The 27,634-nt window shown below is 47.3% G+C and overlaps 1 protein-coding gene across 1 annotated transcript in view; it reads left to right on the top strand.

Annotated features, from left to right (window-relative positions):
* Positions 1-27,634, top strand: part of LOC309556596 (cathelicidin antimicrobial peptide-like) — a gene marked incomplete at its 3' end in the record, with an annotated part of 37,810 nt that overhangs the window by 232 nt on the left and 9,944 nt on the right. Inside the window, exon 2 of the mRNA XM_082259035.1 lies at positions 21,565-21,666. Within this exon, the coding sequence (XP_082115161.1) occupies positions 21,565-21,666 (102 nt within the window). The remainder of the gene's footprint in view (positions 1-21,564; positions 21,667-27,634) is intronic.

Genomic DNA, 27,634 nt, shown 5'->3' on the forward strand with positions numbered 1-27,634 from the left:
GTTTATAATAGACCCGAATATTTCATAGACAGACCAGAGCAGGCTGAGACAAAGCAGAAATCAGCCAATTACCGGAGCATCTCATAAAATTAGAATATCATCAAAAAATGAATTTATTTCAGTAATTCAATTCAAAAAGTGAAACTCCTATATTTTATATAGATGCGTTACACACAGAGTGATAGATTTCATGCATTTCTTTCTTTTAACTTTGATGATTATGGCTTCCAGCGAGTGACACCCCAAAATTCAGGATCTCAGAAAATTAGAATATTACATAAGACCAATAAAAAAAAATGTTGGCTTAGTGAAAAGTCTGTCCATGTACAGTATAGGGGGAGAAGTCTGTCCATGTACAGTATAGGGGGAGAAGTCTGTCCATGTACAGTATAGGAGGAGAAGTCTGTCCATGTACAGTATAGGGGGAGAAGTCTGTCCATGTACAGTATAGGAGGAGAAGTCTGTCCATGTACAGTATAGGAGAAGTCTGTCCATGTACAGTATAGGATGAGAAGTCTGTCCATGTACAGTATAGGAGGAGAAGTCTGTCCATGTACAGTATAGGGGGAGAAGTCTGTCCATGAACAGTATAGGAGGAGAAGTCTGTCCATGTACAGTATAGGATGAGAAGTCTGTCCATGTACAGTATAGGGGGAGAAGTCTGTCCATGTACAGTATAGGATGAGAAGTCTGTCCATGTACAGTATAGGATGAGAAGTCTGTCCATGTACAGTATAGGGGGAGAAGTCTGTCCATGTACAGTATAGGAGAAGTCTGTCCATGTACAGTATAGGGTGAGAAGTCTGTCCATGTACAGTATAGGGGGAGAAGTCTGTCCATGTACAGTATAGGATGAGAAGTCTGTCCATGTACAGTATAGGGGGAGAAGTCTGTCCATGTACAGTATAGGATGGGAAGTCTGTCCATGTACAGTATAGGGGGAGAAGTCTGTCCATGTACAGTATAGGAGGAGAAGTCTGTCCATGTACAGTATAGGATGAGAAGTCTGTCCATGTACAGTATAGGGGGAGAAGTCTGTCCATGTACAGTATAGGATGGGAAGTCTGTCCATGTACAGTATAGGGGGAGAAGTCTGTCCATGTACAGTATAGGATGAGAAGTCTGTCCATGTACAGTATAGGGGGAGAAGTCTGTCCATGTACAGTATAGGATGAGAAGTCTGTCCATGTACAGTATAGGGGGAGAAGTCTGTCCATGTACAGTATAGGATGAGAAGTCTGTCCATGTACAGTATAGGATGAGAAGTCTGTCCATGAACAGTATAGGGGGAGAAGTCTGTCCATGTACAGTATAGGATGGGAAGTCTGTCCATGTACAGTATAGGATGAGAAGTCTGTCCATGTACAGTATAGGGGGAGAAGTCTGTCCATGTACAGTATAGGGGGAGAAGTCTGTCCATGTACAGTATAGGATGAGAAGTCTGTCCGTGTACAGTATAGGGGGAGAAGTCTGTCCATGTACAGTATAGGGGGAGAAGTCTGTCCATGTACAGTATAGGGGGAGAAGTCTGTCCATGTACAGTATAGGATGAGAAGTCTGTCCGTGTACAGTATAGGGGGAGAAGTCTGTCCATGTACAGTATAGGGGGAGAAGTCTGTCCATGTACAGTATAGGATGAGAAGTCTGTCCATGTACAGTATAGGATGAGAAGTCTGTCCATGTACAGTATAGGGGGAGAAGTCTGTCCATGTACAGTATAGGAGGAGAAGTCTGTCCATGTACAGTATAGGGGGAGAAGTCTGTCCATGTACAGTATAGGAGAAGTCTGTCCATGTACAGTATAGGAGGAGAAGTCTGTCCATGTACAGTATAGGATGAGAAGTCTGTCCATGTACAGTATAGGATGAGAAGTCTGTCCATGTACAGTATAGGGGGAGAAGTCTGTCCATGTACAGTATAGGAGGAGAAGTCTGTCCATGTACAGTATAGGAGGAGAAGTCTGTCCATGTACAGTATAGGGGGAGAAGTCTGTCCATGTACAGTATAGGGGGAGAAGTCTGTCCATGTACAGTATAGGATGAGAAGTCTGTCCATGTACAGTATAGGGGGAGAAGTCTGTCCATGTACAGTATAGGAGGAGAAGTCTGTCCATGTACAGTATAGGATGAGAAGTCTGTCCATGTACAGTATAGGATGAGAAGTCTGTCCATGTACAGTATAGGGGGAGAAGTCTGTCCATGTACAGTATAGGATGAGAAGTCTGTCCGTGTACAGTATAGGAGGAGAAGTCTGTCCATGTACAGTATAGGGGGAGAAGTCTGTCCATGTACAGTATAGGATGAGAAGTCTGTCCATGTACAGTATAGGGGGAGAAGTCTGTCCATGTACAGTATAGGGGGAGAAGTCTGTCCATGTACAGTATAGGGGGAGAAGTCTGTCCATGTACAGTATAGGAGGAGAAGTCTGTCCATGTACAGTATAGGGGGAGAAGTCTGTCCATGTACAGTATAGGAGGAGAAGTCTGTCCATGTACAGTATAGGAGAAGTCTGTCCATGTACAGTATAGGATGAGAAGTCTGTCCATGTACAGTATAGGAGGAGAAGTCTGTCCATGTACAGTATAGGAGAAGTCTGTCCATGTACAGTATAGGAGGAGAAGTCTGTCCATGTACAGTATAGGAGGAGAAGTCTGTCCATGTACAGTATAGGGGGAGAAGTCTGTCCATGAACAGTATAGGAGGAGAAGTCTGTCCATGTACAGTATAGGATGAGAAGTCTGTCCATGTACAGTATAGGGGGAGAAGTCTGTCCATGTACAGTATAGGATGAGAAGTCTGTCCATGTACAGTATAGGATGAGAAGTCTGTCCATGTACAGTATAGGGGGAGAAGTCTGTCCATGTACAGTATAGGGGGAGAAGTCTGTCCATGTACAGTATAGGGGGAGAAGTCTGTCCATGTACAGTATAGGATGAGAAGTCTGTCCATGTACAGTATAGGGGGAGAAGTCTGTCCATGTACAGTATAGGATGGGAAGTCTGTCCATGTACAGTATAGGGGGAGAAGTCTGTCCATGTACAGTATAGGAGGAGAAGTCTGTCCATGTACAGTATAGGATGAGAAGTCTGTCCATGTACAGTATAGGGGGAGAAGTCTGTCCATGTACAGTATAGGATGGGAAGTCTGTCCATGTACAGTATAGGGGGAGAAGTCTGTCCATGTACAGTATAGGATGAGAAGTCTGTCCATGTACAGTATAGGGGGAGAAGTCTGTCCATGTACAGTATAGGATGAGAAGTCTGTCCATGTACAGTATAGGGGGAGAAGTCTGTCCATGTACAGTATAGGATGAGAAGTCTGTCCATGTACAGTATAGGATGAGAAGTCTGTCCATGAACAGTATAGGGGGAGAAGTCTGTCCATGTACAGTATAGGATGGGAAGTCTGTCCATGTACAGTATAGGATGAGAAGTCTGTCCATGTACAGTATAGGGGGAGAAGTCTGTCCATGTACAGTATAGGGGGAGAAGTCTGTCCATGTACAGTATAGGATGAGAAGTCTGTCCGTGTACAGTATAGGGGGAGAAGTCTGTCCATGTACAGTATAGGGGGAGAAGTCTGTCCATGTACAGTATAGGGGGAGAAGTCTGTCCATGTACAGTATAGGATGAGAAGTCTGTCCATGTACAGTATAGGGGGAGAAGTCTGTCCATGTACAGTATAGGGGGAGAAGTCTGTCCATGTACAGTATAGGATGAGAAGTCTGTCCGTGTACAGTATAGGGGGAGAAGTCTGTCCATGTACAGTATAGGGGGAGAAGTCTGTCCATGTACAGTATAGGATGAGAAGTCTGTCCATGTACAGTATAGGATGAGAAGTCTGTCCATGTACAGTATAGGGGGAGAAGTCTGTCCATGTACAGTATAGGAGGAGAAGTCTGTCCATGTACAGTATAGGGGGAGAAGTCTGTCCATGTACAGTATAGGAGAAGTCTGTCCATGTACAGTATAGGAGGAGAAGTCTGTCCATGTACAGTATAGGATGAGAAGTCTGTCCATGTACAGTATAGGATGAGAAGTCTGTCCATGTACAGTATAGGGGGAGAAGTCTGTCCATGTACAGTATAGGAGGAGAAGTCTGTCCATGTACAGTATAGGAGGAGAAGTCTGTCCATGTACAGTATAGGGGGAGAAGTCTGTCCATGTACAGTATAGGGGGAGAAGTCTGTCCATGTACAGTATAGGATGAGAAGTCTGTCCATGTACAGTATAGGGGGAGAAGTCTGTCCATGTACAGTATAGGAGGAGAAGTCTGTCCATGTACAGTATAGGATGAGAAGTCTGTCCATGTACAGTATAGGATGAGAAGTCTGTCCATGTACAGTATAGGGGGAGAAGTCTGTCCATGTACAGTATAGGATGAGAAGTCTGTCCGTGTACAGTATAGGAGGAGAAGTCTGTCCATGTACAGTATAGGGGGAGAAGTCTGTCCATGTACAGTATAGGATGAGAAGTCTGTCCATGTACAGTATAGGGGGAGAAGTCTGTCCATGTACAGTATAGGAGGAGAAGTCTGTCCATGTACAGTATAGGATGAGAAGTCTGTCCATGTACAGTATAGGGGGAGAAGTCTGTCCATGTACAGTATAGGAGGAGAAGTCTGTCCATGTACAGTATAGAGGGAGAAGTCTGTCCATGTACAGTATAGGAGAAGTCTGTCCATGTACAGTATAGGAGGAGAAGTCTGTCCATGTACAGTATAGGAGAAGTCTGTCCATGTACAGTATAGGGGGAGAAGTCTGTCCATGTACAGTATAGGGGGAGAAGTCTGTCCGTGTACAGTATAGGGGGAGAAGTCTGTCCATGTACAGTATAGGGGGAGAAGTCTGTCCATGTACAGTATAGGATGAGAAGTCTGTCCATGTACAGTATAGGGGGAGAAGTCTGTCCATGTACAGTATAGGATGAGAAGTCTGTCCATGTACAGTATAGGATGAGAAGTCTGTCCATGTACAGTATAGGGGGAGAAGTCTGTCCATGTACAGTATAGGAGGAGAAGTCTGTCCATGTACAGTATAGGGGGAGAAGTCTGTCCATGTACAGTATAGGATGAGAAGTCTGTCCATGTACAGTATAGGGGGAGAAGTCTGTCCATGTACAGTATAGGAGGAGAAGTCTGTCCATGTACAGTATAGAGGGAGAAGTCTGTCCATGTACAGTATAGGAGAAGTCTGTCCATGTACAGTATAGGGGGAGAAGTCTGTCCATGTACAGTATAGGAGGAGAAGTCTGTCCATGTACAGTATAGGGGGAGAAGTCTGTCCATGTACAGTATAGGATGAGAAGTCTGTCCATGTACAGTATAGGGGGAGAAGTCTGTCCATGTACAGTATAGGAGGAGAAGTCTGTCCATGTACAGTATAGGAGGAGAAGTCTGTCCATGTACAGTATAGGGGGAGAAGTCTGTCCATGTACAGTATAGGGGGAGAAGTCTGTCCATGTACAGTATAGGATGAGAAGTCTGTCCATGTACAGTATAGGGGGAGAAGTCTGTCCATGTACAGTATAGGAGGAGAAGTCTGTCCATGTACAGTATAGGGGGAGAAGTCTGTCCATGTACAGTATAAGGGGAGAAGTCTGTCCATGTACAGTATAGGATGAGAAGTCTGTCCATGTACAGTATAGGGGGAGAAGTCTGTCCATGTACAGTATAGGGGGAGAAGTCTGTCCATGTACAGTATAGGGGGAGAAGTCTGTCCATGTACAGTATAGGATGAGAAGTCTGTCCATGTACAGTATAGGAGGAGAAGTCTGTCCATGTACAGTATAGGGGGAGAAGTCTGTCCATGTACAGTATAGGATGAGAAGTCTGTCCATGTACAGTATAGGGGGAGAAGTCTGTCCATGTACAGTATAGGATGGGAAGTCTGTCCATGTACAGTATAGGGGGAGAAGTCTGTCCATGTACAGTATAGGAGGAGAAGTCTGTCCATGTACAGTATAGGGGGAGAAGTCTGTCCATGTACAGTATAGGGGGAGAAGTCTGTCCATGTACAGTATAGGATGCACTCAATACTTGGTCGGGGCTCCTTTGCATGAATTACTGCAATAATGTGGCGTGGCATGGAGGCGATCAGCCTGTGGCACTGCTGAGGTGTTATGGAAGCCCAGGTTGCTTTGATAGCTCCTCTGCATTGTTGGGTCTGGTGTCTCTCATCTTCCTCTTGACAATACCCCACAGATTCTCTATGGGGTTTAGGTCAGGCAAGTTTGCTGACCAATAAAGCACAATGATCCCGTGATCATGTGACCAGGTATTGGTAGTTTTGGCAGTGTGGGCGGTGCCAAGTCCTTCTGGAAAATGAAATCAGCATCTCCATAAAGCTGGTCAGCAGAGGGAAGCATGAAGCAGTGTTAACCACTTAAGGACCAAGCCCATTTCTGATACATGTTAAAATCAGTATTTTTTCCTAGAAAACTACTTAGAACCCCAAACATTATATATATATATTTTTAGCAAAGACTCGAAATAAGAATAAAACGGCAAACGTTGTAATATTTTTTTGTCATGCAGTATTTGCGCAGCAGTCTTCCAAACGCCATTTTTTGGGAAAAATTACATTTCACTGCATTTAAAAAACTAAACAGTAAAGTTAGCCCATTTTTTTGTATATTGTGAAAGATGATGTCACGCCGAGTGAATAGATACCCAACATGTTACGGTTTAAAATTTTGCACACCTGCAGAATGGCGACAAACTACGGCCAATAAAAATCTACATAGACGACGCTTTAAAAAAGTTTAACGGTTACCAGTTTAGAGTTACAGAATATTTTTATTGCTCACGCTCTGGCGATCGCGGCGATACCTCACATGTGTGGTTTGAACTAAGTCGACAAAAATACGACTTAAGCTGGCCATACATGGGTCGAATTCTTTCCAAAATCTGAAATTTTGTGCTTTTTGTGATTCGATGGTGCCACCATTGATTTCAAAATTCGACCAACCAAGCCTTCAATTTCACCTCATACTGCTACAGAAATGGATTTTCATGGCTGGAAATCTTCTTTTCTTTGCAGGAATTTTATTTTCTTGCACTCATGCTTCATTTCTTTTTCAGTTATATTTTGCGCACGATTCTCTCATCATTGATTAGAAAATCGTTTGTTTTTTAGAAAAATTTACAACATTCCCGGACACACAAAAACGATGACTGCACAAAAATCGGCCGTTGTTGCGGCCCACTAATGGTGCGAAATTCGAACGAAAATTCTTAGATAAGATTTGCGAAACAAAATTATTTTGAAATTCGACCCATGTATGGCCAGCCTAAGGCCCCTTTAACACTTGTGCGACTTGTCCTGCGACTTGGGGCTGCAAAGTCGCATGACAAGTCATACTCCATCATTTCCAATGAGTACCATTTATATCTGTGCAACTTCAAGTCGTAACGACTTCAAAATAGTCCCTGCACTACTTTGAGCTGATTGTAATGCGTTTTGAGGTCCAAAGATATAGGCATTGCTTTAAGTCCTGTCAAAATTATGGCAAAATTGTAGTAAAATCACGGCAATAAAACTGGGGAAAAATCGCATGACTTTTAGGTCCCATAAGAGTGAAAGGGCCCTTAAACTAAAATAATTCAGATGACTAAAATAGGACTAAGGCCCCTTTCAAACTTGTGCGACCTAAAAGTCTTGTGATTTTGAAGCAATTTTTTTACCGCGATTTTGACTGGACTTGAAGCAATGCCTATGTCTATGGACCTCAAAATGTATCAAAATCAGACCAAAGTAGTGCAGCGACCACTTTGAAGTCTTTGCAGCTTGGTTACACAGATATGAATGGTACTCATTGGAAATCATGGAGCACGACTTGTCATGCGACTTTGCAGCCCGAAAATCACAGGACAAGTCTCACAAGTGTGAAAGGGGCCTAAAACCAAAATTACATTTTGGTCAAAAGACTGACTAAAACTAAATCGAAAATTTACATCAAAATGAACGCTCCTCTGTTGGCCATTTCTAAATCAGCAACATAATTCCATCCAGAGCCGGTAATAATAGCACCAGGGGCGTAACTACAGGGGTTGCAGGGGTTTCAATTGTAACCAGGCCCCATGCTCCAGGCCCTGTGCGGCTCCCCTGTACACCTGGATAGGAGGGGCGGCGGGGGCAGCATGTAGAGAAATCACTGTCCTCCTTTTTCCTCCTGTAGCTGCAGGAGGAAAATGGAGGAGATTGGTTCCTCTGTATGCTGCCCCCTCCGCCCCTCCTATCCAGTTCACTTGTGTTCTGCTGTCTCTGGGCCCCTGTGTGCTCCCCTGGTCCCCCCCCCCCCCCAAACACACACACTGTGCTCCCTTCCCTCTCCTGCCGGCTGCTGCAGGGGATGTGTCACAATAGAGAACCAGGAAGGGGTCAGTAAATATGTAATTTACCATCTCCTTCCTTTTCTGAATGGACAGAGTGATAGTCAGTGACATTGTAAAAAAATAAAATCATAACATGTTATTTGATTTTTACTCTAGGAGTATATAATTAGCTTGAAAATTCTGGAGAAATGTTTAAATAATGCGTTACAATTTACCTAAACCCATTTGATTTGTAGTTGACTAAAATGTACTGGAGATTTTAGTAGACAAAAATACGACTACAACTAAAACAATTCAGATGACTAAAATATGACTAAAACTAAAATAGCATTTTAGTCACAAGATTATGACTAAAGCCCCGTACACACGTACCGAATGTCGGCCGAACGATCGGCCGTCTTTTGTCCGGTGCTGTCCTGTCGGTTGAAAAGTCCTAAAGACTGCACACTAATTTTTTCGGCCAACAACAGCCGACGGCAGAAGTGATGTCATGTGCTGGTTTACTTTCCATGTGTTTTTTCTTCTCTGAGCATGCCCAGTCTTGCTCATCTGCTGTTAGTCGGCCGAATTCTGTACTGACTGGCGAACAATCGGCCGTTCTGGTGACGGCCAACAAAAAATTTATAGCCTGCACACCCGATTCTGTTCGGCCGAAAAGTCGCAGTCGGTTGTCGGAAGCATCACACTAACAAGCCGACAATCGGCCGATCGTTCGGCGGCCGAATATTTACGGCCAACAATCTTTACGTGTGTACGGGGCTTAAAACTAAATCGAATTTTGCTACCAAAATTAACACTGGCATGAAGTGCTGTAGAATTTCCTGGTAGAGGGCTGCGCTGGCTTTGGACTTGATAAGACACAGTGGACCAACACCAGCAGATGACACGACTCCTTAAATCATCACTGACTGTGGAAAATGTAGCATTTCATTTGGAAATCAAGGTCCCAGAGTCTGGAGGAGGAGTGGAGAGGCACAGAATCCAAGTTGCATGAGGTCCAGTGGGAAGTTTCTACAGTCAGTGATGATTTGGGGAGCCGTGTCATCTGCTGGTGTTGGTCCACTTATGGAGATGCTGATTTTCCAGCAGGACTTGGCACCGCCCACACTGCCTAAACTACCAATACCTGGTCACATGATCATGGGATCACTGTGCTTGATTGGCCAGCAAACTCGCCTGACCTAAACCCCATAGAGAATCTGTGGGGTATTGTCAAGAGGAAGATGAGAGACACCGGAACCCAACAATGCAGATGATCTGAAAACCGCTATCAAAGCAACCTGAGCTTCCATAACACCTCAGTAGAGATGGGCTTGATGTTCAAGTTGAACTTAAGTTCGACTCAAACATCGGGGGTTCATGTGTTCGCCCGCCGATGCCTGTCCCATAATGCACTGCGCGATTGCAGTGCATTAAGTGCTTGTGATTGGCCAAAGCATGCACCTGACCTTTATGCTTTGGCCAATCACAGCACAGTGTCCGGTCAGAGCAATGATTGGCCAAAGGCTGGGTGCATGAACGGTCCCCCCATGCATCTCCGCTGACACCCGATCCGATCCATCAAATCTGGACGGATGGAAACCCTATTTTCCATCCGTCCAGCGGATCGGATCGGATGGGATCGGATGAGAGCGGCCCATCTGATTCTCCCATAGAGATCTATGGGGCTGTGACAGCTGTGTCTCCGCACACAGTGCAGAGAACAGCTGTCATTCTCCTGCTCAGCGAGGGATCGGCGGATCGATCCCCCGCTGAGAAAAGCGGAGTCCGTTTGACGGACTTACTGTGTGAAAGGAGCCTTAAGGTGCAATGTGTAATCAATAAATATTCACAATCATAAATTAATAAACTCATACGCTAATTATGCTAGTATAAACACATTTTTGACATGTGCTAAAAATACAATAAAGTGCAACGTGAATAAACGTATAAATCAAGTAGTTCCACCAGGATCTCTTCCACAGAAATCCAAAGTGCTCGGTGCCCAGTGATTCTGTGGTATATACTGTATTACTGACAGTCCCACCAAAAATTTGCCACAATTACTTAATCAATAGTCTCATACAATTGTCCTCATTCAGAAGTACAAAGTGCTCAGTGCCCAGTGATTCCGTGGTATATATAACTGACAGTTCCACCAAAAATTTGACACAATAACTAAAATCAAAGAGGGGAGCACACAAAGAAGACACTGAGCACTTTTACATCTGTGTGTGGAGCTGTCAGCAATATATGTCACGATAACACTGAGCACTTTGTACTTCTGAATGAGGACAATTGTATGAGACTATTGATTAAGTAATTGTGGCAAATTTTTGTGGGACTGTCAGTAATACAGTATATACCACAGAATCACTGGGCACCGAGCACTTTGGATTTCTGTGGAAGAGATCCTGGTGGAACTACTTGATTTATACGTTTATTCACGTTGCACTTTGTTATATTTTTAGCACATGTCAAATATTTGTTTATACTAGCATAATTAGCGTATGAGTTTATTAATTTATGACTGTGAATATTTATTGATTACACATTGCACCTTAATTGTTTTGCACTTTGGACACATTAATAATTAATTAGCAGCGCTCATACCTTCACACTCATCACCTGTCCCTTATAGTTTGTGAGCAGTGCCATGCCAAGCTGACCAATATTTCCCATAGATGCCAATGTTAAAGACAAGGAGCAGTGACATGTCAAGCTGACCAATATTTCCCATAGACCCCAATGTTAAAGACAAGGAGCAGTGCCATGCCAAGCTGTTCAATATTTTCTATAGATGCCCATCTTAAAGACAGGGAGCAGTGCCATGCCAAGCAGACCAATATTTCCCATAGATGCCAATGTTAAAGACAAGGAGCAGTGCCATGCCAAGCTGACCAATATTTCCCATAGACGCCAATGTTAAAGACAAGGAGCATTGACATGCCAAGCTGACCAATATTTCCCATAGATGCCAATGTTAAAGACAAGGAGCATTGACATGCCAAGCTGACCAATATTTCCCATAGACGCCAATGTTAAAGACAAGGAGCATTGACATGCCAAGCTGACCAATATTTCCCATAGATGCCAATGTTAAAGACAAGGAGCAGTGACATGCCAAGCTGACCAATATTTCCCATAGATGCCAATGTTAAAGACAAGGAGCAGTGACATGCCAAGCTGACCAATATTTCCCATAGATGCCAATGTTAAAGACAAGGAGCAGTGACATGCCAAGCTGACCAATATTTACAATAGACGCCAATGTTAAAGACAAGGAGCAGTGACATGCCAAGCTGACCAATATTTCCCATAGACACCAATGTTAAAGACAAGGAGCAGTGCCATGCCAAGCTGTTCAATATTTTCTATAGATGCCCATCTTAAAGACAGGGAGCAGTGCCATGCCAAACTGACCAATTTTCCCATAGATGCCAATGTTAAAGACAAGGAGCAGTGCCATGCTAAACTGATCAATATTTCCCATGAGCACTGAAAGCTGAAAATTGGTCTAAGCAGGAAGGGGGTGAAAGAACCCTGTATTTAAGTGGTTAAGGGGGACCCTGTGACAGAATTAAAAAAATAAATCTATAAGAGGCCCTTCAGGTCTGGTACAGATTTTAAGGGGAACCACATGCCAAAATTAAGCAAAAAAAATGGTGTGAGGTTCCCCCCAAAACCCATACCAGACCCTTATCCGAGAATGCAGCCTGTCAGCCCAGGATGGGGGGGCGAACACACCATACCTGAACCATACCTGGTCACTTGCCCCAGGATGGGGAGGGTGCTTGCCAGTGGCGGAGCTAGACTTTTAAAACAGGGGTGGCAAAGGGGTGGCTAGGTATTATTTTGGGGGGTCAATATACAAAGTGTAATTTAGTGTCAGATTCGTCCACCGCAATGTCGCAGTCCCTCTAATGATCGCTGCCATTACTAGTAAAGACAGGATACAGGTGGTGGTGATCAGAGGATACAGACAGGATACAGGTTTGCCCCGAATGATTATTGCAGAGTGCCACAGCAATGCCCCTAATGATTATTGCAGAGTGCCACAGCCTTGCCCCCAATGATTATTGCAGAGTGCCACAGTAATGCCCCCAATGATTATTGCAGAGTGCGACAGCAATGCCCCCAATGATTATTGCAGAGTGAGACAGCAATGCCCCCAATGATTATTGCAGTGAGACAGCCTTGCCCCCAATGATTATTGCAGTGAGACAGCAATGCCCCCAATGATTATTGCAGTGAGACAGCCTTGCCCCCAATGATTATTGCAGAGTGAGACAGCCTTGCCCCCAATGATTATTGCAGAGTGAGACAGCCTTGCCCCCAATGATTATTGCAGTGAGACAGCAATGCCCCCAATGATTATTGCAGAGTGAGACAGCCTTGCCCCCAATGATTATTGCAGTGAGACAGCAATGCCCCCAATGATTATTGCAGTGAGACAGCAATGCCCCCAATTATTATTGCAGTGAGACAGCCTTGCCCCCAATGATTATTGCAGAGTGAGACAGCCTTGCCCCCAATGATTATTGCAGAGTGAGACAGCCTTGCCCCCAATGATTATTGCAGTGAGACAGCCTTGCCCCCAATGATTATTGCAGTGAGACAGCAATGCCCCCAATGATTATTGCAGTGAGACAGCAATGCCCCCAATGATTATTGCAGAGTGAGACAGCCTTGCCCCCAATGATTATTGCAGTGAGACAGCAATGCCCCCAATGATTATTGCAGAGTGAGACAGCAATGCCCCCAATGATTATTGCAGAATGCCACAGCCACAGCATTTGCCCGCAATCATTGCAGAGTGCCAGCGTCCCCCCCCCCCCCCCATGAGACCGGCTTACTTACCTCACGGACGGACGGTCAACACAGCAGCTTCTCATCGGTCCGCGGCTCCCTGCATCTTCTCAGTCCTCCCGCCGGCGCCTCCTCGACCAATGGCACGGCGTTTGCCATTCGGCCAATCAGGAAGCGGGAGGACCCGCTCCCTGATTGGCCGGAGGAGGATCCATGTGACAATAGCGAATTTTCATTCGCTGTTGTCACAGAATGGGTGGGCTCGGCTTCGGGACGCACTGCTCTGCTGCTCCCTGACCCTGGCCGCCAGCTTAGAGGGATCAGCCGGTTCTGCGAACCGGCTGATCCCATCCCACCACTGCCTGTGATTCCTCCGCTGCCAGCCTGGATCGGGGTGGCAACAGGGGTGGCAGGGACTTTTTCTGGGGTGTCAATTGACACCCCAGCTAACCCTCTGGCTCCGCCACTGGTGCTTGCATGTGGGGGGACAAGAACCTCTTCCCGACAACCCTGGGCTGTGGTTGTGGGGGTCTGCAGGTGGGAGGCTTATCGGAATCTGGAAGCTCCCTTTAACAGGAGGGCCCCCAGATCCCGACCCCCCCCCCATGTGAATGGGCATCAAGTACATCGTACCCCTACCTATTCACCAAAAAAATGTATAAAAGGAAAAACGACAGAACAGTTTCTGACAAGTCCTTTATTAAATAAGAAAAAAAAATGGTGTCCCTCGATGTAAATCCATCGTCAATCACGACCGCCGCCGACCCAAAAAATGGAGAAAAAATGTCAAAAACGCTTTGCCTCTTCTGAGACGTCCTGAAGTGCAAAACCTATGTTGCAACCCTAGGTTAGGACTACAGAACACTTCTCCCTCTCCTCATCCCCATACAATAGGGAAGTTGTTCTGTAGTCCTGTCCTTGAGTGACAACGCTGCTCCTCCATACACACTGTACAAAATCAATGTTGTCACCCTAGGTTAGGACTACAGAACACCTCTCCCTCGCCTCATCCCCATAAGATGGGGAAGGTGTTCTGTAGTCCTGTTCTTGGGTGACAATGCTGCTCCTTCATAGATACGGTGCAAAATCTATGATGCAACCCTGGGTTAGGACTAGAGAACACCTCCCCCTCTCCCCATCCCCATAACATAAGAAAGGTGTTCTGTAGTCCTGTTCTTGGGTGACAACACTGCTCCCCCATAGAAAAAGTGTAAAACCTATGTTGCAACCCAAGCTTACAGAATACCTCCCCCTTGCCCCATACCCATAACATAGGGAAGGTGTTCTGTAGTCCCATCCTTGGGTGACAATGTTGCTCCTTCATACCTAGGTTAAGACTACAGAACACCTCTCCCTCTCCTCATTCCCATAACATAGGGAAGGTGTTGTGTAGTCCTGTCCCTGGGTGACAACGCTGCTCCTCCATACATACAGTACAAAAACTATGTTGTCACACTAGGTTAGGACTACAGAACACTCTCCCTATCCCCATAATAATGGGGAAGGTGTTCTGTTGTCCTGTCTTTGGGTGACAACGCTGCTCCTTTATAGACAAAGTGCAAAATCTATGTTGCCACCCCCAGGTTAGGACTACAGAACACCTCTCCCTCCCTTCGACCCCATAAGATGGGGAAGGTGTTCTGTAGTCCTGTTCTTGAGTGACAACGCTGCTCCTTATAGTACTAAATGGATGTTGTCATCCTAGGTTAGGATGACAGAACACCTTTCTGTATCCCCATAATGATGGGGAAGGTGTTCTGTTGTCCTGTCTTTGGGTGGCAACGCTGCTCCTTTATAGATAAAGTGCAAAAACTATGTTGCAGTCCTAGATTAGGACTACAGAACACGTCTCCCTCTCCTTATCCCCATAACATAGGGAAGGTATTCTGTAGTCCTATCCTTGGGTGACAACACTGCTCCTCCATACATACTGTACAAAATCAATGTTGTCATCCTAGATTAGGACTACAGAACACCTCTCCCTCTCCCCATCCCCATACAATAGGGAAGTTGTTCTGTAGTCCTGTCCTTGAGTGACAACGCTGCTCCTCCATACACACTGTACAAAATCAATGTTGTCACCCTAGGTTAGGACTACAGAACACCTCTCCCTCGCCTCATCCCCATAAGATGGGGAAGGTGTTCTGTAGTCCTGTTCTTGGGTGACAATGCTGCTCCTTCATAGATACGGTGCAAAATCTATGATGCAACCCTGGGTTAGGACTAGAGAACACCTCCCCCTCTCCCCATCCCCATAACATAAGAAAGGTGTTCTGTAGTCCTGTTCTTGGGTGACAACACTGCTCCCCCATAGAAAAAGTGTAAAACCTATGTTGCAACCCAAGCTTACAGAATACCTCCCCCTTGCCCCATACCCATAACATAGGGAAGGTGTTCTGTAGTCCCATCCTTGGGTGACAATGTTGCTCCTTCATACCTAGGTTAAGACTACAGAACACCTCTCCCTCTCCTCATTCCCATAACATAGGGAAGGTGTTGTGTAGTCCTGTCCCTGGGTGACAACGCTGCTCCTCCATACATACAGTACAAAAACTATGTTGTCACACTAGGTTAGGACTACAGAACACTCTCCCTATCCCCATAATGATGGGGAAGGTGTTCTGTTGTCCTGTCTTTGGGTGACAACGCTGCTCCTTTATAGACAAAGTGCAAAATCTATGTTGCCACCCCCAGGTTAGGACTACAGAACACCTCTCCCTCCCTTCGACCCCATAAGATGGGGAAGGTGTTCTGTAGTCCTGTTCTTGGGTGACAACGCTGCTCCTTATAGTACTAAATGGATGTTGTCATCCTAGGTTAGGATGACAGAACACCTTTCTGTATCCCCATAATGATGGGGAAGGTGTTCTGTTGTCCTGTCTTTGGGTGGCAACGCTGCTCCTTTATAGATAAAGTGCAAAAACTATGTTGCAGTCCTAGATTAGGACTACAGAACACGTCTCCCTCTCCTTATCCCCATAACATAGGGAAGGTATTCTGTAGTCCTATCCTTGGGTGACAACACTGCTCCTCCATACATACTGTACAAAATCAATGTTGTCATCCTAGATTAGGACTATAGAACACCTCTCCCTCTCCCCATCCCCGTAACATAGGGAAGGTGTTCTGTAGTCCAATTCTTGGGTGACAATGCTGCTATTCCATAGATACAGTACAGTAAGTGAGTGTTGCCACCCTAGGACAGGAAGTGTGTTACTGGCAGGATCACCGGGTACAGGGAAAAAACAGAATTTTTGTAAAATCTTACCGTAAAATTCCTTTCTCTGAGTCCTCCGACAGTCGCTGCCACCTCTAAGTCATCACTAATGGGTATTGACTTCCGCTCCGCAGGAGTAGCTAGGCATAAGACTTAGTCAAAAGAGCAAAGCATTTAGCATAGACACACCCATGGGGGCTGTCCCACTGGTCAATACCCCCCTGCATTGATCCCTCCCAACTCAGTTTGGTAGAATAGCAGTAGGTGTACAAGAAAAAACCCCAAAAGAGGGGTGGGGGCGGCGACTGTCGGAGGACTCAGAGAAAGGAATTTTACGGTAAGATTTTACAAAAATTCAGTTTTCTCTTACGTCCTCCGACAGTCGCCGCCACCTCTAAGTCATCACTAGTGGGATGTCCCAAAGCAGTGTAGATATGAGAGGTGGGAGACACAACCGTAGACAAGGCAACGCAGTACCCACATCAGAGAAAGGAACCTTACACGCACCGTAAGGGAACCTTCTGGGCAACAGAAAAGTGTAAGAGACGCTCAGTGCGCATGCCCAGGCACACGGGAAGGAATGTGCAAATGCGCATGCGCCAATGCGCACACGCGCCAACGTGCGTACGCAACGTGCGCACGCAATTGGCGCCAAACGGCCTATTTATACCAAGCGGTGACAGGAGCACATTGCTGAGTGGTCTTTCAGCTTGTTCCTGTTTACCTGTGCCCTGACCTGCTCCTGGATTTCCCGTTATACCGACCCGGCTTGCCTTTGACTCTTCTTGGATTCCTGCCTGCCTACCTGTGACCTCAGCTTGTGTCTGACCCTGCCTTGGCCTTATGCCTTTGTACCTTGCTGCCAGACTGTGTACCGACTTCGGCTTGTATCCTGACTCCGCTTCTGTCTCACGTTCCTGTACCCATGCTGTCCGGCTGTTGACAACTCCTTGGCTTGTGTTTTCCGACTTCGCTCCTGCCTTCTCATCCAGCATCACGAGTTCCAGTTCCAGGTGTTCATCCGGTGATCCACAGCCATCAGTCTTCTGCCAAGACATCACCTGCTATACCGGCCCTCGTGCCACTCTGTGTCCTACACCGCCTGTCATCTCTATCAGGGGTGTTGGACAGGAGGTGCAAGAGAAGCCCCCTCTACAGCTTGGTCTCCACCAGGTACGTGATAAAAAGGCTCAACAGGAGCAAAAGCCCAGGAAAGCAAAAAACCCAGGGTATAAACAACCCCAACAGCCAGGGACCCACAAAAAAACAAGGGTCCCCTTTGGCACTGCCGCACAGAGAACTTTGCGGCCAAAGGAGGCATCAGCTGATGCCAGAACATCCACCTTATAGAATTTGGAAAAGGTGTGCACCGACGACCAAGTCGCAGCCTTGCACACCTGGGCCACCGACGCCTGATGTCGGAAGGCCCAGGTCGTACTCAATGATCTGGTAGAGTGCGCCTTAACAGGGAACAGAGAACCCCCTGGACTCACACCAGGCGAAATAAGCTTTCCAGGTACGGTAATAGATTTTACCAGATGAGGCTTTCCTAGCCTTGATAAGAGTAGGAATGACCTCTGAGGAGAGACCCCTGTCTCTCAGGACCTGGCTTTCAACAGCCAGGCCGTTAAAGCCAGCGACTAAGCAGGATGGAAGATCGGTCCCTAAGACAGTAGATCTTCCCGCATTGGCAGCTGCCAAGGAGGCTCGACCGCCAGGTGAACAACGTCGGCGTACCAGGACCGACGTAGCCAGTCCGGCGCCAGTAGAATCACCAAGTTCGGTTCCGAGGCTAACCTGCGAAGGAACCTGGACAACAACTGAATCAGAGGAAAGGCATACATCAGACGATACTGATGCCAAGGGGCCACCAACGAATCCGAGGCATCCGCCCACGGATCGCGCGTTCTTACCACGAATCTTACCACCTTGTGATTTAGCCGTGACGCGAACAGATCCACGTCCGGGGATCCCCACTTTGCACACAGCATTTGAAAGACCTCCGGGTGTAGGGAGCATTCCCCCTGATCCAGGGTATGGCGGCTCAGATAGTGGGCCTGCCAATTCTCCACACCCGGAATATGAACTGCTGAAATTGCCGGGACATGAGTCTCGGCCCAAGACAGAATGTCGGTCACCTCCTGAGCCGCCTGGGCACTCCTGGTGCCCCCTTGGTGGTTGATGTAAGGCACCGCGGTAGCATTGTCCGTCTGTACCCAAACAGGACGGCCCCGAAGGCGATCCGACCACTGGAAGAGACAGAGTTTTATCGCTCTCAATTCCAACATGTTGATCGGAAGGGAGGATTCCTCCTCCGACCAAGTGCCCTGGGCAGACAGGTTGCCCAGGACTCCACCCCAGCCCGACAGGCTGGCATCCGTGGTAATCACCGTCCACAGCAACGGACGGAAGGATTTTCCTGAAGCCTCCACAGAAGATCCATTCTGGTCCGGCGACTCAATGAGACACTCAGATCCAAGGACTGAGGTATCCTGTCCCACATGGCCAGGATCTCCGCTTGAAGAGACCGTGTGTGAAACTGAGCAAAGGGTATCGCCTCGAAGGCCGATACCATCAACCCTAGGGACCGCATGCAGGTCCTGAGTGACGAGGATGGCTTGTCCCTGAGGGACCTGATCTCTTCCTGTAAGGTCCGGAGCTTGTCCTCCGGCAAGAACACTTTTGCTTGAGCAGAGTCCAGAATCATTCCCAGATAGGGAAGACGAACCGAAGGAGACAAGGTCGACTTCTGTACGTTGATGGTCCATCCGAACTCCTGGAGTGTCTGTACCGTAGTGGACAGATCGCACAGTAGGTCTTGGTTGGCACTCGATCTTAACAGGAGATTGTCCAGATATCCCAAGACCGCAATGCCTTGTGCCAGCAACAGGCCCAGAACAGGTGCCAGCACTTTGGTAAAGACCCTTGGGGCCGAAGCGAGACCGAAAGGTAACGCCACAAACTGATAGTGGTCCTCCGCTAATGCGAACCAAAGGTACCTCTGGTGACCCTCGAAAATGGGGATGTGTAGGTACGCATCCTTCAGGTCTATAGAGGCCAGGAATTCCCCTGGACTCAGGGAGGCCACCACCGAACGGAGAGATTCCATACGGAACTTTCGAACGTGCACAAAGTGGTTCGGCGCTTTCAAGTCCAGAGTAGGACGCACCTTGCCCTCCTTTCTGGGCACAGTGAACAGATTGGAATAAAATCCCCAAAACCTGTCCCGATGAGGCACCGGGACAATCACCCCCTGGGCAAGGAGGTCCTGCACTGCTTGACGCAGGTCCTGCAGACGCCCTGGGGTCAAATGAAGATTTGAGGGAAAGAACCTGTCCGCCCGGCCGGGAAAGGAATTCGATCTTGAACCCTGATCGAATGATTTCCTGAACCCAACTGTCTGGAATTCGGAGCAGTCAAGGTTGGAGGAAACCGCGCAAACGTCCCCCCACACCTGAAATGGGTGAGGGCGTCCCTTCAGGCAGAGGCAGATTGACCAGCCGCACCGGCATTGCCGGACTTCTGCTTGCCCCCTCAGGGCTTCTTCTGGCTACCTTGGCCCTTGAAGGGCTTGCCCTTGGTTTGATTCCTAAAGGCACGAAAGGACCCTTGATTGGGTCGAGAGGCGGAACCCCGCTTGCCACGAAAGGACTTGTGCTTCGGGTTCTGGGGCAGCATCGTGCTCTTGCTGACGCCTTTTACCAAAGTATCCAACGCCTCGCCAAAAAGGCGAGAACCAGCATAGGGAAAATCAGCAACTGTTTTCCGTGATGTCTGGTCAGCCGACCAGCTCTTCAGCCAGATCATTCGACGGTTAAGCACCGCAACACTAGATAGGCGTGCAATCAAAGGGGTCTCATTTAAGGCCTCATCGCACAAATACATGACTCCTTGGTGAATTTGGTCCACCATAGCCAGCGTGGCAGGCGGGGCAGAATCAGACGAGAGGTTGCGTCTAAGCACCTTAGTCCAATCAGCCACCGCCTGAGCCGCCAGAATGGACGCGAAAACAGGTTTGAGCAAGGAACCCGCCACCGTGTAGGAATGGCGGGCTAGAGACTCCAACCTTCTGTCCGTGGGATCCCGAAAAACCGGGGTCTCCTCAGTAGGAATCAAGGTAGCCTTGTTTAACACGACCACAGTGTGATCCACCTGTGGAGGCACACACCATCCATCGTGATTCCGTAGCCGGCGCAAAGGGATAAAGTAGTTTAAACCGACTAGGGACCGTGAATGGACGTTTTAAAGTGCGCCACAGTTCATTCACAATGTGATGAAACTCAGCGGGGCAGGGAAAAACCTGCGCCGACTTGCAGGTCCTGTGTGTACCAAAAGAGGACACAACGCCCGGAGGACTGGGCTCATCCTCCAAGTGTAGTGTTTCTTTCACAGAAGAAATCAACTCATCCATGGTCACGCGTTCTTCAGGCGACCCCGGGGGAGAATCATCAACCCCCTCCACCCCCACCTCCCCCCAGAGGGTCCAGGGATGAGCCTGAAAAGGGCACCCCCGCCGCAGCAGCCACATCACCATCTGAATCAGAGGAGATAGATAATCTGGGCCTTTTCCTAGCAGCACGTTCAGCCATCATCACCTCCATTTTGGACACTAAAGACGCCACTATGGCGGCCAAATCAGGTATAAAAGGGGCCACAGCAGGACTGGGGTCCCCTACCAGGGCTGGAGGGAATTTTCTGTCCTGAGATTCCATTGCCCAAGTCAGAAAACAACAGTGCAATAAAAGGTACTGGCCCTTTAAAATCGCTGCGTAGTGCGCAGCCCACCGCTATATGTACAGTGACCAAAGACCCGCAAAAGGAGAAGAAATTGAGCCAGGAAGGACAAAACAGAGAGTTATGGAAGAGACAGTCTGAACGCCAAAGTACAGGGAAGCCTGACTACTCCTGACGCTAGGCAGAGACAAACTGAGTTGGGAGGGATCAATGCAGGGGGGTATTGACCAGTGGGACAGCCCCCATGGGTGTGTCTATGCTAAATGCTTTGCTCTTTTGACTAAGTCTTATGCCTAGCTACTCCTGCGGAGCGGAAGTCAATACCCAATAGTAATGACTTAGAGGTGGCGGCGACTGTCGGAGGACGTAAGAGAAAAAGAGGCTGTAAAAAAGAAAACTAATGCAGCCCCCACATCTAAGGATGGATGAGCTGCACAATGTTACAGTTTTGCTCTTGGGTTTAGATACACTTTGTCTCTTTTTTTTCCGCAGGAGGAGGGAGACTCTCCAGCAATCGGATTCTTGATAAAGGAGACGGACTGTCCCAGATCTGAGGACACCAACTTGGAGCAATGTGACTACAAGGAGGACGGGGTGAGGAAATAAACAAATTATTGATAACTAGGGATATACCAATACCATTTTTTTTTTTACGCCCCCGGTGTTAACCCCTTCCCTGCCAGTGTCATTATTACAGTAACAGTGCATATTTTTAGCACTGATTACTGTAGTGATGTCACTGGTCCCCCCCCCCCCCCCCAAAAGTGTCAAAAATGTCAGTCAAGGGTCCGATCTGTCCGCCGCAATGTCGCAGTCCCGCAAAAAAAATCGCAGATCACTGCCATTACTAGTAAAAATAAATAAATAAATAAATACAAATGACATAAATCTTTCCTGTAGTTTGTAAGTGAGATAACTTTTACGCAAACCAATCAATATACACTTGATAGGATTTTTTTTTACCAAAAATACGTAGCAGAAAACAAATTGGTCTAAAATGATGAAAATTTTTTTTTTTTATTTATTTTTTCTTTTTTTTTATTGGGAATGTTATATAGCAGAATGTGAAAAATATTGTTTTTTTTTTCAGACTTGTCCCCCTTTTTTTGTTTATAGCACAAAAAATAAAAATCGCACAGGGGATCAAATACCACCAAAAGAAAGCTCTGTTTGTGAGAAGAAAAGGACATTAATTTTATGTGGGTACAGCGTCACACGACCGCGCAATTGTCAGTTAAAGTAACGCAGTGTCGAATCGCAAAATATAGCCTGGTCATTAAGGGGGGGTAAAACCTTCTGGGGCTAAGAAGGTTAAACTGATTTTTTCCGCAGATGGAAGTTCATCCCTTTGATCTGTAGATTAATAAACAGAAAGATACAAAAAGAAACAATGTTTCTTTTTATCCTTACTTTCTTGTGCTGTTGATATACTTAGCCGGCTTCTTTTTTTTTGCCAGCTCCAATTGCTGGGACTTTATTTGCACTTCAGCTCTCAACAGGGGAACTCCGCTGACAGCTGAATGAGTCATCGGTTGTTAAAGGGGCTGTAAAGTCAGAAGGTGCATTCTATGTATTAAGATTAAAAGCCTTTTGTGTGTAGCGCCCCCCCCCCCCTAATACTTACCTGAGCCCCCAGTCTATCCAGCGATGTCCACGAGTGCTTCAGCTGTCCGGGGCTCTCTCTCCTGACTGGCTGAGACACATGAGTGGCACCATTGGCTCCTGCTGCTGTCAATCAAACTCAGTAAGCCAATCAGGTAAAAGAGAGGGGTGGGGCCGAAAGGCAGCTCTGTGTCTGAATGGATACAGGGATCTGCAGCTTGGCTCAGGTGCCCCCATAGCAAGCTGCTTGCTGTGGGGGCACTCAACAGGAGGGAGGGGCCAGGAGCTCCAGCCAGGGACCCGAGAAGAGGAGGATCTGGGCTGTGCAAAACCAACTGCCCAGAGGAGGGAAGTATAAGAGATTTATTATTTTAATAGAAAAAAAAACACAACATTTTACAATCACTTTAAGGACGTGGGGGCCCCGCTCCTTAACCACTTCTGGACAGGAAGGATTTACCCCCTTAATGACCAGGCCATTTTTTTTGCAATTTGGCACTGTGTTACTTTAACTGGCAATTGCGCAGTCATGCGACGCTGTACCCAAATAAAATTATTGTACTTTTTTTCCCCACAAATAGAGATTTCTTTTGGTGGTATTTGAACACCTGTGCGATTTTTATTTTTTGCGCTATAAACAGAAAAAGAGCGAAAATTCTGGAAAAAAAAACAATATTTTTCACATTCTGCTATATAATATTCCCAAAAAAAAACAATTTTAAAATGAAATTTTTTTCATCATTTTAGGCCAATTTGTATCCTGTTTTTTCGGTAAAAAAAAAAAAAAAATCCCAAAAAGCGTATTTTGATTGGTTTATACAAAAGTTATTGTGTCTACAAACTAGGGGAAAGATTTATGTCATTTTTATTTCTTTATTTATTTTTTACTAGTAATGGCAGGGATCTGCGATTTTTAGCGGGACTGCGACATTGCGGCGGACAGATCGGACTCCTAACTGACATTTTTGACACTTTTGGGGGGACCAGTGACATTACTACAGTAATCAGTGATAAAAATATGCATTGGTACTGTAATAATGATACTGGCAGGGAAGGGGCGATCAAAGTATGTCCTTAGGGGGTGCTACCTAACTGTGTGGGGGTTGTATTTACTGGATGAACACAGAGACCTGTGTCCATCACTGACAGAACAGCGGTGTGCTGTGTTTACAATGGCACACTGTTATTCTGTCTCTATGTGGAGCGATCCCAGGTGCCCGGCAGACATCGCGTCCGCCGGACCAGCTGATTGGCTCCCCCTATGGCGAACGGGCGTACGCGCTTCCGATGACGTGCTCGCTCCCTTTCTAGCAGTCCCCCGTAGTGAGATGCAGGTACGTCGTTTTGCGGGACAGAGCCGACCTGCCGCCGTATAACTACGGTGGCTGGTCGGCAAGCGGGTAAGAGCGTGGCTGCTTAACCACTTACGGACCGCCCACCGAGTATTTACATCGGTACTTTGTAACGATAAATACTGGGGTTATGGCAGCAGATAGCAGATAGCCGCCATAACCCCGGTAGTTTTTTAAACGACGGGCGGTCCGCTTTAACATAAGGGTGGTCCCAGCAGCGAATTTGCAGCAGGATCACTTTATGGGCAGTGGGAGAGGTGCCCCCCCCCCCTGCGCAAATACAGTGTGACATAAAGTATTGCAATGATCTCCATTTTATTCTCTAGGGTCTCTGCTAAAAAATATATATATAATGTTTTGGGGTTCCAAGTCATTTTCTAGCAAAAAAGAAAAACGGATTTTAACTTGTGTCAGAAATAGGCCCAGTCCTTAAGCCCCGGTTCACACTAGGCCGACCTGTGAGGCGACCTGGTCGCCTCACAGGTCGCCGCAGGTCGCCTCCCATAGGGAAGCTACGGACCCGTTCTAATAGGAGCGACACAAGTCGCTCCGACCTAGAAAAAGGGTCTGGAGCTTCTTTGGGGCGACCAGGAGGCGACCGCCATAGACTTCAATGTTATGAAGTCCGTGGCGGCCGCTCCGAGGTCGCGGCGCGCTGCTCGCACCGCGATCTCGGAGGTCGCCCCTGAAAGTAGCGTCGCGCCAGTGTGAACCGGCGCTAAAGGGTAACTTTACTTTCGTGGGGAAAAAAAATAGCAAATAAAGAAAACACAAAATAGCGTATACAATTGTGACACAAATCATATTGTAATTGACTGTTATTAAAAATTCCCTTTCCTTTTCAATCTGCATCTGTTGTAATTTTCTGAAAACGCAATGCAATATGGCCGCCTGGAGCTGTTCTGTACACAGAATGTATACTGACCACACCCCCAGAAACATCATTTCCTACTTCTCACCAATTTTCCCAGAAGTCTGCACTAAGAAACAAGTCAGATTTCTGGCATCCCCTGTAACACAAATGTCATTTTTGGTGAGACACTCCCAGTAGGAACACGTCTAAAGGGACGCAGGCCCAGCAGATTTCCTCATTAGAGCCCTGCAGCTGCCACAGCTGATTGGTAATTTTGAAACCACTCCCATTACACTCACTCAGCACAGAGGAACAAACAATGATTCCTTCAGAATAACAAAAGGAAGGAATCTGCAACAAAGTTTGTTACAATCCCTGCAATGTACAGAGATCACCCAGAGGGGAATATTTTTTTCTCAACAAAAGTGGAGTTACGCTTTAAGTGGTTAAAGGAGTTGTAAAGTCTCAGGCCCTGATCACACCTGAGCGTATTTCAGCTCGTAAAACGCTCATCTCTGAAGTCTCAAATGAGCGTTTTGTTGCCTGAAGCAAAACGCTTGAAGCTCAAAAAAGTACACAAGATTATTTTTTGGCAGATTACAAGTGTTTTTGTAAGATGTCAATTAGTGATCAACTGATATCGTTTTTTAATTGCCGATACTGATACCGATAATTTTGCCATCGCGTATTGGTATCGGCCAATATGGGCCGAAATTTTGGTACATTTAAAACATTTTTTTTTTTTTACTTTACAGGTACTCTTCTGGAGGGATCTGGGGGTCTAAAAGACCCCAAACCCCTCCTCTGCACTTAAAAGCATTCAAAACGCCAATTTTTTTTAACCACTTGCCTTCTGTGCACTTAAACGCCCTTCCCATCCAGGCCAATTTTCAGCTTTCAGCGCTGTCACACTTTGAATGACAATTGCGCGGTCATGCTACACTGTACTCATATGAAATTTTTATCATTTTTTTCACACAAATAGAGCTTTCTTTTGGTGGTATTTAATCACCTCTGGGTTTTTTATTTTTTACAAAAAAAAAGAAAAAAGGCAGAAAATTTTGAAAAAAAAAAAAAAGTTTTTCTTATTTTCTGCAAGTAAATTTTGAAAATAAATTTTTCTCCTTCACTGATGTGCGTTGATGAGGCGGCACTGATAGGCACTGATAGGCTGCACTGATGGGCACTGATGAGGTGGCACTTATGGGCACTGATGAGGTGGCACTTATGGGCACTGATGAGGAGGTACTAATATGCCGCACTGATGAGCACTGATAGGCGGCACTGAGAGGCGGCACTGAGAGGCGGCACTGATGAGCACTAATAGGCGGCACTGATGAGCACTGATAGGCGGCACTGCTGGGCACTGAGAGGTGGCACTGCTGGGCACTGAGAGGTGGCACTGCTGGGCACTGAGAGGCGGCACTGAGAGGTGGCACTGACGGGCGGCACTGATGGGCACTGATAGGTGGCACTGATGGGCACTGGCGGATGGCACTGGACACTGACGGGTGGCACTGATGTGCGGCACTGATGGGCAGCACCATCAGTGCCCACACTCAGTGCCCATAGTGCTGCCAGTCAGTGCTCATCAGTGCTTAGATGAGCAGGCACTGATGGGCACTGACTAGCAGCACTATGGGCACTGATTGTGGGCATTGATGGGGGGCACTGATGGCGGGCACTGTGGGCACTGATGGGGGGGCACTGTGTGTGTGTTTTTACCTTTAGTAATCAGGGCACTGGTGATCAGTGCCCTGTTTACATTCTCCTGCGTCCCCGGCGCTGTGAGGCACCCCCTCCTTCCTCACACTGCAGGCTCCGTGTGAGGAAGGAGCGCCGGCGATGAGAGATGATCTCATATGTTTACATATGAGATCATCGCTCATTGGACGGCCCGATCACGTGGTGAATGGCCGCTGTGATTGGCCATTCACCACGATCTGTGATCGGCCGTGTCCAAGGGACACGGCCGACACAGATTTCCCCCGCAGCGCGCTTGCGGGAGCGCGCGGGGGGTGTGTCACTGGGGGGCCGTTTAAAAACGGCCTCCCGAAAATTCGAGTCCGCGCTTCAGCCGTATATAGGCTATAGCGCGGATGGGGGAAGGTTAATTTGCCGCTCACTTCCGGGTTTTTACATGGAGACCCGATCAGAGCTGAATGCAGCTCTGATCGGGGCTTCGGCGGCCGTGCAGGCTGGTTGGCCGGGTCTCCCGGTGGGATGGGGGGGAAATGTCCCCTCCCACTCCTTGTAATGACAGCCGAGCGGCTTCTCAGCCACATCGGTTGTCATTACAAGACAGCCGAACGTCAGCTATGGACGCCGGTACCGGGGTGATGCCTCTAGCTGCAGGGATCACTCCAGTACAAGCACTTTCCCGAAATATCGGGAATATCGATCACCCCATGGAAAGCAGCTCTCCGTGGGGGCACCCAACGAAGAGGAGGAGCCAGGGGCGTCGCCGGAGCACCCATGGAAAGCGGCTCTCCGTGGGGGCACCCAACGAAGAGGAGGAGCCAGGAGCGTCGCCGGAGCACCCATGGAAAGCGGCTCTCCATGGGGGCACCCGATGAAGAGGAGGAGCCAGGAGCATCGCCAGGTGCCCCCATGGAAAGAGGCTCTCCGTGGGGGCAACCGATAGCGAGGAGGAGCCAGGAGCGTCGCCGGGGGCACCCCATGGAAAGCAGCTCTCCGTGGGGGAACCTGATGAAAAGGAGGAGCCAGGAGCGCCGCCGGGGGTACCCCAGAAGAG

The sequence above is a fragment of the Pelophylax lessonae genome (genome assembly GCF_965119305.1).
Source record: "Pelophylax lessonae genome assembly, chromosome: 5".
NCBI classification, from domain to species: domain Eukaryota; kingdom Metazoa; phylum Chordata; class Amphibia; order Anura; family Ranidae; genus Pelophylax; species Pelophylax lessonae.